This window comes from Phyllostomus discolor, chromosome 4 (assembly GCF_004126475.2).
Source record: "Phyllostomus discolor isolate MPI-MPIP mPhyDis1 chromosome 4, mPhyDis1.pri.v3, whole genome shotgun sequence".
NCBI lineage: Eukaryota > Metazoa > Chordata > Mammalia > Chiroptera > Phyllostomidae > Phyllostomus > Phyllostomus discolor.
The window spans coordinates 21572144-21587500 of NC_040906.2; the positions used below are offsets into that span (position 1 = coordinate 21572144).

General features: G+C 38.5%; 1 protein-coding gene across 6 annotated transcripts in view; it reads right to left on the minus strand.

Moving 5' to 3' along the window:
- The window catches only part of UNC80 (unc-80 homolog, NALCN channel complex subunit), a 186976-nt gene that overhangs the window by 47970 nt on the left and 123649 nt on the right, over window positions 1-15357 (minus strand). For all 6 annotated transcript variants that reach the window (XM_036022913.1, XM_036022916.1, XM_036022912.1 and 3 more), the window contains 7 exons: window positions 11659-11759; window positions 10352-10438; window positions 7068-7251; window positions 4543-4637; window positions 2949-3038; window positions 2131-2232; window positions 80-260 (listed from right to left, as the gene is read on the minus strand). In XM_036022913.1, coding sequence (XP_035878806.1) covers window positions 80-260; window positions 2131-2232; window positions 2949-3038; window positions 4543-4637; window positions 7068-7251; window positions 10352-10438; window positions 11659-11759 — 840 coding nt within the window. The remainder of the gene's footprint in view (window positions 1-79; window positions 261-2130; window positions 2233-2948; window positions 3039-4542; window positions 4638-7067; window positions 7252-10351; window positions 10439-11658; window positions 11760-15357) is intronic.

A 15357-nucleotide genomic window follows, 5' to 3' on the forward strand; every position in this document is an offset into this window, starting at 1 on the left:
CAGAATTGTCTGCTGATGAAGATGCTCTCAGGCCAAGGACAAAACAAGGGCGTGAGAGGAAATGCTTTGGTCTCGATACCTTGAGGGTCACTGAAGAGTGAAAACTCGGCATCAATAGCACTTCGAGGGAATGAGGGCAGTCGGAGGAGGTCTTCCTGGAGCATGGAGACGTGGGACTGTTTGTGGGCTGTGGGGATCTTCTGGGTCAGGGAGATGAGAAACAAAACCCGTCCTACTTCCTCCAGCTTTCGCGTGAACACCTAGCAGCAAACAAAAGCATAGGAAACATGGAATTAGCAACTCTGAAATTACTAAGAGTGAAGAAATTGACATAAAATCTTTCATGGTAAACCGGGCTGATAAAATCACGGTGGAGGGCAGGGAGTAAAATGAGGGAGAAAAAAATTTTTTTTTCTTTACCACACAGAAAGAGCAAGCAATACTTAATTGCACCATTTCCTGCATCTGTCTGCTTTACAGAAGGAAGTATGTGTTTCTTACAGAGTTTGCAGGCTGGAGGGACACAGCACAAGCATTGTCAAGAACAGTTCACTCAAATAGAGGCCATTTGTCTGGTTATCACAATATGAAAGACCTCCAACAGGCACCAGACAGCCTGTTCCAATTGCTTCTACATTTCCACTGATGCCTTAAGCTGTTTCCTGTTGGTTCTGGGTTTGCCTCTTTTAAAGTGACCAAAATGGGATCCAGGAAAAATCTATGTTGGGATAAAAGCTATCCCATCAAAAGCTATGATGGGACTCTAGGTTAGAACTCCTTTAGCCCTGAATTTAGATGGCATCAATGTAGGCCTCTTAGTCCCTACTCTTAATGGTTTTTCTGTTGATGATCAGTGGACAGGGGAGATGGTCACAAGCAGTGAACCTCTGTTGAGGAAGCTTCAGAACCATGGGTCTGCGTATTACTGTCTCCCTGGGGAACCTGGAAAGACATCTTAAGGTCTGACCTGGAGTGCACACAGAGTCAGAGCTCCGTTTTATGCTTTTCTTTCAAAACATGTTCTTAAACATGGTTAAAAAACACACTAATGAAGTGCCTATATTCATGATGGCTTTAGTTATTTTGCTGCCAAAATCATGGGCTGGGGTAATTTGGGGAGAATTGTTTTAGAAATGCTTAAATATAAAATCTTACAGTTTTGTCCAACACCTCACACCTTGTAACACATTCAGTATTTTCCTTGTTTTAAGTGTAATTTAGGTAGTTAATAGCAACTACATTTTTATCAAGTGGTCTAATTCTATGCCATTCTTATTCATCGGATAAAGGTATTCTGGATAGTTTGATGCCAAATTAGCATTCTTGCTATGTGCAGAAAAACTGAAATTATAAAATATCCTGGAATTCTTGTTTAGAAATTTTATTAAAAATTAATGTAAATCAATTACAAACTGGCATAGATAAAAATGAAACAATGTAATGAATAGATCATATTAAAATTGCACTATTAGAACTGTATACTACATCCATAGTATATTTTGCATGCAACACAGTGAACCTCCTTAAGCCCGAAGTCTGATTTGCGACGACACAGGTGAACATTATTTTGCTCTTCATCCTTAAATCTAAGTGCAGCTGCATGATTATGTCTCTCCTGTTGGAACAGGAGTTAGTACAATAACATGCCCAAGGTCAGATCACTGGTCAGTGGCAGAGCTGGGCCCGAGTCCAAATCTCTGCACCTCGGTCCAGTGCCTTTCTCAGATGTACTGCACTGATCCTTTGATTTCTTTCTTTTCCAGCTAGCCTCCAGGACAACCTTCAAATAGTTTTGTCATGTGCACTTCCAATCCTGTCTTACAAAAATATGGAATGAAAATCTGTGCTTAGCATCAAGAAGGTTAATAAATTAGAAGATTTCTATTGTTTACACCCAATGAGTCATCACAGCATTACTCCAGGTGAATGCTCCTTCATACTTTTACATTATGATTCAATTTATAAAACTTAAAACTATTTTGAAGAACTATCTATGATCAAGGGCCCAGCTATCCATTCTCTCCAGAAAGAATCAAACAATCAGAGAATCTCAGGACTGGCAACACCTTTACACATCGTTTACCCCAACGACACGACAAAACTACAGGCAGAACTAAGGGGGTTGGGTACCTGCTTCTGAATGAGCTCCTGTCCTTTCTCTGGCTGCATGTGCACGAGGTTCAGCTGCGGAGATACGGACCTCCGGAAAGGGTAAATATCCCGGACATAGGTCTGCGAGGGGGTCACACAAAGACAAAAAGAGAGTTCAAATGATTAAACTTTTATTCTCATTTCCTCCTTAGGTCAGACAGACAAGTTATCTGCTTTCTGATGGTTTTGATTCTTACTAGTTTACATTTCCCCATTTTACAAAATCCCAAGGAAGGTAAACACCCTCCTCAGGAAGCTTCAAACCAGCCAGGCTGAGCGCTCTTTCCCAGCACCAGGCTGCTGTCAGGAGCAAAGCAGCCAAAGGCAACTGAGTACATGACATTCTGGAAGAAGGTCACAGTGAAGTAATGACAGTGGTCTCGAGGTCCCCTTTTGCTCATTAGATGGGGTCACTCCAATCACGCTTAATATCATAAAAGGGGGAATCAGAAAAACATTAAAATTCCAAATAGACACATGATTATATGGGCAACTCAGTATTTCCACTTAGACTTAATAATAATGAGTTGCTAAGTGCTTTACTTGGCTTATCTTCTTTAATTACCACAACAATCTTGCAGGAGATGCTATTAGCATCACCTTCATTTTTCAGACAAGTCACCTGAAGGATACAAAGGTAAAGCGGCTAGTCCACAGCTACACAGACAGGAAGGCTGTGTGAGCTAAGCAGCCATACTCCAAACAAGGAAGCTTCCTTAAGTGGACACTGCCCTCAGAAAAGGATTGACAAGCTTTTGGTACAACCCAGCATGAGTGGCATTACTGCACAGTCTCACCTTATTGTAGTGGATAAGGTTCCATCGTTTATCCATGAGAAAATAATTTGTGGACTGGGATTCTGGGATATTAAAAAACTCCAAACACTCCTAGAATAATAACAATAAATTTTAATAAGTGTCTACTGACAACATATTATGTGCAGATAGAAAATTAAAAATACAAATATTATAAAAACAAGCTAACTTTTCCTAAGGATTTCATATACATGTATGTGTTTGTATATACATCTTACATACTTCTTATATATTATGTGTGTGTGTATGTATGTGTTTGTATGTATGTATATGCATATACCTATGTATGTATATGCCCCCCCCCACACACACACGGATACACACTGGATTTGGATATGCAGTTATCCTCCAAAGAATGATTAATAAACTAGTAATGTGATCTCAACTCTGTACTTCCATAGTGCTAAAAGATGTACAATTATAATTCAGGCTGAGTGAGGAACTGTGGAAGCATAGACTCAATATTGGGTAGAAAGCTAGTAACAACTTGAAGAACAATACAAACTACAATGCATTGAGCACTCATCATAGACTATATTCTAAGTTCAATGCTTTCCAGGTAAAGGACTTGTACAACTTGTACTAGAACCCCAATGCAGTGGAAAAAGAAACTGAGAGAAGAGAGGTCGTGTTATTCGATTTTTAGGTCATAGTGGTTGTGGTGGAGCCTGAGTTTGAACTCAAGTTTGTCTGCCTTCATGTTCTCCTACCTTTCAACACAGAGTAGAAAGAGGAGGGACTGTTGAATTTTGCTTCTTTGGGCCTTAGAAATTCTCTGGAGATGTCTGAGTGAGGCCTAAAGGAGGCTTAACAACCACTTCTACTGAAATCAAATGTACCAGTTCGGCAAAACTAAATTTTTCACAGGCCTTTCCTAATTATGTCTGGCCTGAAGCTGTGTTCCACAGAATCATATCACCAAAATTCTGAACTTCACATAAATAATCACTGGTGATCCAGTGGGAATCATGGCACTAGTTTACTTATTATTTTAACATTAAAAACTTTATGGTCACACAGCTATGGATTGCATTTCTTTTGAGGGGAGTAAATGTCATAACAATTAAAAATACTTTCTTGACCCACTTGATTTATTTTATGGTACATATTTTCTGCTTCCCCAATAATTTCCGTGAGTGATAAGTCAAGGCTATATCTCATTCAACTAGATGCCACAGAAAAAGTCTCCAGCATGGATCATCAGTGACAGCTCAGGTGTGCCCCCGTGCTCAGTGTGCAGACCCAGGCCACTGCCAGAACCAGGACACCTGATGCCAGGAAGCTCGGAGGCAGAAAGTCACAGCATCCCCAGGGCAGGTAGGGGTACACCCAGAGTGTCATGCTGCTGCATGATGTTTCTTACTTCAATGCAGAGCTAAAATGTCAGTAATATGGGAAAAATTATGCAAGGAAAGAGAGGGAGTACACAATAGTGGAATGGATTCTAGAAGAGGTAAATAAACACACGTATTTGTTTGAAGGTAGAAAAATGCCATTTAATTACAAGTTGCAGGATCAGTGAAGGGTCCATAGTCAATGTGCCATTAAAAAATCACTTCTATCACATCATCCCTACCTTTAACAGGGCTTCAAATTGAGTGTCTTCATGGACTGGTAACTGGGTTGGGATATCGCACTCATTCTGTCCGTGAACTACCAAGGTTTTGGTACCTACGGAAGGTAGAAATCATACTGAACTGACTTCTACTATAGAAAAATATGTATTTAAAACATAAAATATTAAATTAAAATAGTATTGATAACCTGATATTTTATTATGATTAGTACTATTAGAGCTTAATGTGATTTGTACATTCTACTAATTATACTCCTTTATTTATAGTTAAAGATATACTTATTAAAGTAAATATATTCACTTATTAAATAATGATAACTACCACTTACAGAGTTCTCAATACTTTTACATGTGTTTTATGTGTATAATCATGTTCAAATCTCACAGAAACTTTATAAAATGGGTATTAATATTTTCATCTTACAAATGAGGAAACAGAAGAACTTATAGTTAAAAATAAGTTATTTATTTTTAAGTTAAAAATATAGTTAGAAAAACAAGAAAAACATTTCTTTAGTGCAGTGATTTTCAAACTGTTTCATCTCGTTGCACACATAATTTCTAAAACTCTGAGGCAGACCAAAAAATGTATTATATTTTTTGCCAATCTGACAAAAAACAGGTATAGTTTTGATTGATTGTTATGGTGATTTTGCAAGTTGTCCAAGGACATATTGTACAATAGTAAAGAGTATCAGGTACTTATACTTGTATATAAAAATTTCTGGTACCAAGAATTAACCAATCAGATGTGCCCTTATTATATGATGTGCCCAATAAAATGAAACTCTATTATACAACCTATATATTTATGGTCCAAGACAGGGCATTCACACCTAATGCTGTTGTTGTGTTGGCTGTTGCCCTTTTTAATTTGACAATGGCAGGGAAAAGAGGTCAGGGACTCTGACTAAACAGCTGGGTATTGTCTATTTTAAAAATGCTTGCGGCACAGCAGTGTGCCGTGGCACCTGCTGAAAATCACTGATTTAGTGGAGGAGTCAGAATTTAAACCTTAAGCACTGTAGCCAGGAATAGATCCTGTATTTTAGATGAGATGATCAGGCAATAAAGGTTGAGAAACTATAAATAGAGATATTAGCAAAACCAAGACAAGGACCTGAAATGTAGCTTAAATGTACATTTTCTGTATTCTATTTAGCCAATGGGACAATGCTAAGTCTACTTCATTCACTAGTTACAAATTTTTGTGAACAATATACTTTGATTTTTAATGAGTTTTTTTAAGAATATGAGTGACCAAGTGAGTTTATTTGCCAATAAAAACCATTCATTTTGTGGAATTATCTACCAAACACATGTAAATACACAACTACCATTCATTGAATGGTTTCTGAGTCAGGTACCACAGTGAGTACTTTATATGCCTAAACTCATTTATTCCTCAGGATTGTAAAGCATGGTTATATCCTTATTTTACACGTGAGGAAAGAAAGCTTGAAAAATGATGAATTTTTCATAGCTAATATTAATTATATAAACAATAAAAGGAAGTTCTATGGTTTTAGCACAGGCCTCTTTGCTGCCAGAACCTGTGTTCTTATGCATAATTTTATCATTCTCTTTACTTCAATACACGTGTCATCTCTGATTTTCTTAGTCGCTGCACAGGGATAAAGGCTTGGCAAAATTTTTGTCTTAAACAAAGACAAGTTATTCAAAGTGTAAAGAAACTGTATCTAGAGTTTACATCACACTTCATGTTCTTTTGTAATTCTCTTTCTTCCTGCCTTTCCTTTTCCAATTTTTCATAAAGCCATCTCTCATTGAGACGACAAAGGACCGGGGTCCATGCCATGCAAACAATATCATTCTCCTCGCAGTGCCAAGTGTTCATTCACAAAGGCTTTCCGCTCAGCTGGCCCTCCGCGATAGACTTAGATAAATCTGTGACCTTGGCAGCCCGTCAAGGACTGACTCATGGGGATCTCAGTTGTGATGTCTCTCTTTTCCTCTGGCAATGGCTGCCTCTTAAAGGGTCTATTGTATTTCTTTGGAATGTATTAAACAAAAATTCTTTGAAGCACTCAACACCAGGGGCAGAACTCTGAAATTTTCTCATGAATGAAAGCGATGCTTGGTCTTTAAAAGGGTTATTTAGAACAAAATAAATGAACAAACATGATAGAAACAGACTCATAGATACAGAGAATAGACTGATGGTTGCCAGAGAGGACAGAGGTTGGAGGACTGGGTGCAAAAAGTGAAGGGATTAAGAAGTACAAATTGGTAGTTACAGAACAGTCACAGGGATATAAAGTACAGCATAGGGGATGCAGTCAATAATATTGTAATACCTATGTATGGTGCCAAGTGAGTACTGGAAATATTGGGGGAATTGCTTTGTAAAGTATATGATTGTCTAACCACTATTCTGCACAACTGACACGAATACAAAATAATATTAAATGTAAACTATAACTGAAAAAGAAAATTAAAAAAATAAAAGGGTTGCTTATAGTCTTAAATAAAAGTCGTATCTTCTAAAAGCAGTAACACATTACCTGGCATTGAAGCGGTCACCAGGAGCTTTACCTCACACTGCTCCTTCTTCATGGTCTGCTTCAGGTCCTTGAAGAAGAGGCCCTCTACATAACCCACCACCTCCCACAGGAAAGTCAGAGTGGCCGAGATGGCATCCATGCCCCACTCGCAGGGGGTCCGCACGAAGTACATGATTAATCCCACCTACAAGGCAGAACAGGAAGAGTTCACAAGGCCACAAGGATCCTGAGTGCACATTCTCATTGCCTTGGCTTTTCATTTCTGGACTAAATATTCTTTTGCACCTTCATATTCTCTGTTCAAATGCTTCTCCAACACCTTCAATGGCTCTAAACAGGGGAGGGTACAACTGGAAAACTGACCAGAATTCATTGCTGGACATTTTTATGTATCACGAAAAATGGCTACTTCTTGAGAGGAAAACAGAAGATCATTTGCCCAGGCTTCAACTCACTTGGTGGCCCAGGTACTTAGGCGACCCCAAAATAATCTCTATCTGGTGTTTGCCCAAACACCTGTGGCAGCATGGATTATGCCCAAGGCTCTGAGCTGAGGGACACTCTGCTTGGCTAAGTTGATGGCCTTGAAAGTCTTTGATTGTGCCCTCTCAGTAATTTTGAAAAGCTGTGTGCTGTTTTGTTCATTTTTAAACTCACACTTAAAATATTTAATGACTAGTTAATTTTTTGTTAGTAGGAGTACAATAGATTAAACATTTTATGCATGGAAATAAGAAGAGAACTGACTGCAACTGGAATGTGTATGTCATTACATTTGATGAAATACGCTTTAAGTACCTTACTCAACAATACACAACAAAAATCAGTATAAAAAATAAAAGTCGTCCCCTTCTGCAGTGGTTTTTAGCCATTGTTTCTTGAAAAACTTGTTAATCCTTTAAAACTAGCCAGTTACATTGAAAGAATCTGTGTCACCAATCTAATCTGAAGGCTGAATACCCTAAGGAGAATCAAAGCTCAACCCCAGTCAAAATCTATAAATGACAGGAAGAGGTGGGAAGTCCTGTGGATTTCACCTCTTCCAAGGGTCTTGATCAATCAGAAAGGAGGCTTCCTGAGAACTAACGCAGCACACCAGATTCTTTCTCTGCCTCACGTGTCTATCAGTGCAGCCTGGTGACATCTGTGATGGTCAATGTGGGCCTTTCTGTGTACAGCAGGAGAATGATCATGGGGATGGTGAGCCTGCTCAAAAAGTGTTAGTATGTATGCGTAAGTTGAGGATTTGGAGACTAAAAGTCTTCACATATCCGTAGATATGCTCACACCCCAAGTTGAAGATCCCTCAGCCAAGTGAGGCCGTGGATTGAAATGTCACTAACAAAGTCTGGAGGAGGTGGGTGAGTGACCCTGGCATCCCCACCACACACATCTCAAACAGTTGTTAGAAAAAAGAGGTATAATAAGGGTAATGGTTTAAAAATGACTCTGCCCTTCCCAGTTTGACCCTTTCAAGTATAAGACCCTTTCCTTAGTCCACCCAGAACATGCATGTGTTTGGGAATCAGGGGAAGATCAGGGCTTAGACAGAAATGGAAAAACAAAGATTTATATTCATGCAAAACAAGATATACAGCAAGTCCAAAGTGCTGTTGGCCCTTTTCTCTATTTGCTTATGGATTACCTAGCAGGAAGGACCTACCCCTACCGTTAGGGCTTATTTGGAGTTGACAGTAGAGTGTGGCAGAGGGAAATGAAAAGCCCATCTTCTTATCCCAAGGCTAAAAGATTAAGGAGAGCCGTGCCCCAAGGAAACATTTCCCCTCTGCAGTGACCTTGGGAATGGGCAGGTCACCAAAGGGGCTCTTGCCTCTGGTCTCTGTTTAGGTCCCTGACAGGAGTTCACCTCAGAGACTTTCCAAACCAACCTGGATGCAACATAAGCTTGGCAGATCACATACTTCAACTGAGGGAAGCCTTCATATTTGGCTTTGATAACCTGCCTTTGGCTTTTGTGTGATGTAGACAGGACCAAAAAGTAGCAGAAAGCTTGGCTGGAGAGCTTTCTAGACAGAACTGGCATAGGTTGGTGTCACTGTATAGGACGCTCTAGCGAGAGTCCTATGGGACTCACTACCAGAACTCAGGCGTCTACAGCACCAGCAGGACCTGAGGTGAGGCTCCATCTCTCAGCAGTCACCACTGGGAGTGGAGGGACCCAATGACACAGCAACCAGCTGGACACCGGCAACCAGTCAGATAAACAGCACTGTCTCATGAATAGAAGAGCCAGGGCAAATGCTGAATAAAGGATAGAACAGTGAACAAAGGTCTTGTATCTTCCCGATTTCACATGGTGTTTAAAGATGAAAGCAATAGGGAGGGAAGGAAATGCCTAGAAACTGTATTTTTAGCCAACAGAGACTGAACCCTGTCCAAAGGCACTATTTATGTATTTTTATTATTCTGAACTTAAAACTGGATTAGACATGATTTACATTATTTCCTTTGTCAACCAGCAGGTGGGCACTCAGGAGGAAAATCAAATCAGTCATAGAGAAGAGAGAAAAATTACAAGAGGTTTTTCTGCACGTCAAAGTCATGGTGTAAGTTAAATTTATCACTCTGCTACAGATGCACAGACATAACTCTTTCATTTCCCAACCTGCTGGATGACTGGTGATAGCGAGGGAGGAGGAAGGATTTCTCTCAGCACAGAAATTTATTTGGCCATCTGTCTGCCTGGATGAAGGTGCAATTTCAAAGAACACACATCATGTCAACAGTCCCCAGACTGCGTACTCACTCAGGGTGCAAGGAGAATGCAAAGACACTAGTAAATTCTGGAGGGTTCAGGAAGGAGTTGTCAGGAGGTCTTAAAGCATAGAGGGCTACTGTACAAAAGTATACCCACAACTACTTTCCATGTAGGGCAACATTTTCATGTGTGTTGAGTATGTGTGTATATGTATGTGTTTAACAGTGAAATAAGAAAAGGGAAAAATGACTAAAAATTACATATATTTTCTCAAACCAAAATTAGGAACTAACATAAGGAAGTTGTAAAATGCCAAAGGAAGATAGAGAGGAAACCGACATTTATTGTGTACCCACCACATGTCCAGGATTGTGTGGGAGAGGTGTCCCCATACACACAAGGGTGAATTTAGCTAATTACAACATAAATGGCTCACTACCATTCACCTTTAGTCACATATAAGTGAGAATGAATTGCAAAAAAAAATCCCCTAAGACTTTTTCTCATGTTGCTTTATCTTACTTGTACAGGAACATTTAAAAACCTACTGGGGGCTGAAACTTACCAAGTAGTTGAACAGGATGTGAGACGTCTGAGCGGGAAAGTCTCCGATGTTCAGGAGAAGTTTGCGTAGCATGTACATTAACTCATCCTGGGGAAACAGAATCCTAGTCTCAGTCAGCTGCCATGCTGTGGGGAGTAAAACCAACTTCTTGCAACGTAGGGGTGTGGATGTTACCCACACCCCTTACTTTTAGCCACATTTTGATGTCCGTGTTCAACATTTTACATCGTCTATGTGATACTTGTTACGTAGTATTTAAACTGACTCTAACACCTTCTCCTCAGAGCAAACACGTGAAATCACTGAGCAGCCGTCAGCCAACTTTTTTAAAAAAAATTCAAAATTAGTCTGTGTGTACAGGTCACAGGCAAATCATGGGAAAGCTGTACATTTAGTCAATTCTGTTTGTTATGGCTGCCAGGTGCGACACACATGTGAGGAGGACCTATGTTGAGAAACCACTGCCAGGGGTACTCAACCTTTTGGTGTCTCTGGGCCACACTGGAAGAAGAAGAGTTGACTTGGGCCACATGTTAAATACACAAACACTAGCGAAAACGGATGAGCACAAAGTGGTTCTAGGTAAATTTACGATTTTGTGTTGGGCCACATGCATAGCCATCCTGAGCCGTGGGCTGGATACCCCTGCAACAAACCAGGTTTATGGACCTTCCTAGTTCTGCTTCCTAGGTTTCGAGTGAGACAGATGAAGCTACGCTGAGAGGATAAACAAAACTGTAACTAATCTTACCTTTTAGGATCTAAACTTAATCTTCTAGCAAACAGGACCATAACACAGAAATGAACAAATAATATTTAATCGTCAGTGAAGTTTACCATTGCCCAGAAGACTACTTTTATTTGGCACAGTTTTCTTACAGGGTGGTCCACTGAATTAGAATTTTTGACTAATGAAGCAATTCAACATATTCTAATAGCACGACCTGCATCCCTCACAGACTACCAAGCAATCAGAATTCAATAACTGTACCACTACTAAGAACATTACACTGAGTTTAATCTTTGTTTAAAAGACTGAGAATCTGTCAGTGTTTTAGGGTCATCACTAGCAATGTACCACACACTATGGAGACATTAGCTAATGGAGAAATTAGAAAGAAAACAGCAAAGTTTAACATTGCTCATCACTGTCATCAGAAAACATTAATGTTTCATGCACAGCACTACCATTGCTTGCTTTTAACATTGTTCAAACACATAGCTACACTATTAAGACAGAGAGGGAGGGAGGGAGGGAGGGAGGGAGGGAGGGAGAGAGAGAGAGAGAGAGAGAGAGAGGAATTTACTTGTCTATTGCTGATGGTCAATTTTTCCAGAAAATGTCGAAGAACTGTGGATGGATCTTCAATTAGACAATTCCATAAGACTTGTTGGGCCACAGCACTCACTTTAGAAGAGAAAAAAAATGTTCATTTGTCTTAAATGAAAAATAAATCTATTAGAAAAAGTATTTGAACAATTTACTAAGCTTTAATTAGTTTCTCTGTTTTTTGCCTTAAAAATTCTATGAACCGTTTTTCTATTGAAAGGTGAATATTTGTTCTTGTTGTTTTGAACATTTTAACTCATAAAGAAAAGCTAACAAACAAGTATAGGATGGTTTTTAGGTTTTAGCATTGTTTTCAATAAATAATACATTTGTGATACATAATGGAGTATCATTCAGTCTTAAAAAGAAAGAAATCCTGCCATTTACAACCACATGGATGGACTTTGAGGGCATTATGTTAAGTAAAGTGAGCCAAACAGAGAAAGACAAAGACTGTATTATCTCACTTAAATGTGAAATCTAAAGCAACAACGAACAAAAAAACAATACAAACAAAATCTGAACTCAGAGAACAGACTGGTGACTTCCAGAGGTGGGGAGGGTGGGTACGTGGGAAATGAATGAAAGTGGTCCAAAGTTACAAACTTCCAGTTTATAAGCTAAGTCCTGGAGATGCAATGTACGGTATGGTGACCGTAGTTAACAACACTCCATTGTATATTTTAAAGTGGCTAGCAGAGTAGATCTTAAAAGTTCTTATAAGAAAAATAATTATAACTGTGGGGTGATAGATATTAACTAAACTTATTGTGGTAATCATTTCACAGTATATACATATATCAAATCTTTGTGTTTTATACCTAAAACTAACACAATATATTATATAATATATATTATAACACAATATATAACATAATATATTATATTATATAATATATAATATTATATAATATACTATATAATATATTATTATATATTATAATTATATTATATATTACATATTATATATTATATTTCAAATATATTTCTTTTAAAAAGGAATATATTTGTGGATCTTTGTTTTGGAAATCACTTTGATATTAGCAGTGGCAAGTGTTTATTTAATTAAAGTCATTTAATAATTTGTTGTATGAAAAAATTTCTAAAGTAATTATTTGATTTTTAGAAAATATGTTGGATTAGGATGTAGAAGGATTAAAGATCATTTTTCACTGTTCCCATGAATACTTTAAATAATATCTTCTTTAGCAAACTAAAGTAGCTGAGCCAGTAATAACTGAGCTCCCACTTCTAATGATGGCTATCTTAGGAATAAATAGTTATCCCTAATGTGAAAGGAAGCACCACTTCTTTGGGGAAGGCGGTCAAGGTGATAGCCTGGAAATGCCCAGGCTGAGAAAACAGGTGGGTGAAAGTGAGTGGTGGGTAAGCACTGGATGACCCTCAGCCTAAATGGTATATTTAGTTTAGTTTTCTAAACTAAGAATATAATTTAGTATAAACTTATTATTCGGCCTATAACTTAAATAAATTATACCAAGTTTTTGCTTCAGAAATTAACCATCCAATTAAAATTAAGAACTTTATAAGTAAATAATATGAACAGATATATAAATATAAACTTTAGATTTCCCATATCTTTATACATAGTTAGAATATGTATAGGTTTTTCAAAGGTTGAAAGTGGTTGCAAAACTATCTTTATAATGCTTTTTTTCTAATTGCTGAAGTAAGGCAGCTTAATGTTTAAAACTTAAGAAATACAGAAAAATGAGAAAATAAAACTAGTAATTCTACCAAATATATAAACTATAAACATTTTGAACGATGTCCTTTCACATATATAAAATATGTATTTATATGTTTTTAAATAATGTCATATTAAAATATTCTTTGGTTCTTAGTTTTTTTTACTTAGCAATATACTGAATACTTTTTATGTCACTCAATCCACTGAGTTACACCAGCCAGGGCTGGGAAGCTCTTTATCTGCCCTTTGATTCTAAGTGATATCTTTGCTGGGTAGAGCAATCTTGGTTCTAGGTCCCTGCTTTTGACTTTAAATATTCTAGTCTGTGAAGTTTCTTTCAAGAAATCAGCTCATAGTCTTATGGGAATTGCCCTGTAGGTAACTAACTGCTTTTTTCTTGCTGCTTTTAAGATTCTCTATCTTTAACCTTTGGAATTTTAATTATGATGTGTCTTGGAGTGGACCTCTTTGTATCCACCTTGTTTGGGACTCTGTGCCTCCTGGACTTGCATGTCTATTTCATTCACCAAATTAGAGAAGTTTTCTTTTATTTCTTTTTCAAATCAAATAGATTTCCAATTTCTTGCTTTTCTTCTCCTTCTGGCACCATTATGATGTGAATGTTGGATCTCTTGATGTTGTCCCAGAGGCTGATTATACTATCTTTAATTTGTTGGATTCTTTTTTCTTCTTGTTGTTATGATTGGTTGTTTTTTGCTTCCTTAAGTTCCAAATCATTAATTTGATTCTCAGCTTCATCCACTCGTTCCCCTGTAAATTGTCCTTTATTTTAATTTTGATCTGCTCTTTCATTTGGGCTCTGTTTATTTGTCTTCTCATTTTGGCAGTCCCTTTGTGTTTGTTTCTATGTATTAGGTAGAGCTGCTTTGACCCCCTGTCTTGGTAGTGTGGCCTAATGTAGTAGGTGCCCTATAAGGTCCAGTGGCACTGCCTCCCCTATCACCAAGCTGGGTACTCAAGGTGCACCCTTTTTGCAGGCTGAGTACACACTTCTCTAGTAGTTGAGCCTTGACTGCTATTGGCAGGTCGATGGAAGGGATTTATCCAGGTCAGCCAGGTGCAAGGACAGGCTGTGATCACTGACCACCAACCTCTGCCCTCTGGGGACCCCCAGGGCAGGGAAAACAGTGTTAGTCAGGTTGATGGAGTCTCAGATATGGCACCAGCCAGTTGGGTCTGTGGCTTTATTGGGGAAGGGTTCAGAAAAGAGACAATGGTCTCAGCCCACCTTTTTGTCTGAGAGAAAGCTTTCCTCCAGCTTTCACCTTGATGTCAGATACTTCAGTTTCTCCCTGTATGCCACGGGTGCCTTTTAAGCTGCTACCCTGGTGCTGGAGCTCAGAAGAAGTAGATCTGACTAAGTATGTGGGCTCTTGAAGAGGAACTTCTTGGGACTCCAGCTATTCTTCCACCATCTCAATTCCCACTGGTTTCACAGCCAGAAGTTATGGGGACTTATCTTCCTGGCACAAGAACCCTAGCCTGGGGGACCTCATATGGAGCTGGGACTCCTCACTCCTGAGATATTCCTCCTGAATTTTTATCCACCACATGTGTATGTGGGACCAGCCATTCTTCGTTTCCACCCCACCCCACCAGTCTGGATGGATATAGTTATCAGACTTCCATTCAACTTAATTTTTGATGGTTCTGAGTGATGGTTGGTCTATATTTTCGTTGTAATTTTGATGTGGTTCTTAACTATTTTCAAAAATTTGTTATTTTAAATAACATACAATATACACTGTCCTATATAAACCTTTATACAGCACTCATTATTGCCTTAGGATACTGCTAGAAGTCAAAATCTGTGTCAAAGGGTTTTCACACTCTTTAGGTTTTGACACGTGTCATGAAACTCTGTCATTCCAGAATGCTTATATTGAATTGTATACTCCCACTAGCAAAGTGCGAAGATGCTCTTTTCCCTGAATATTAACCAAC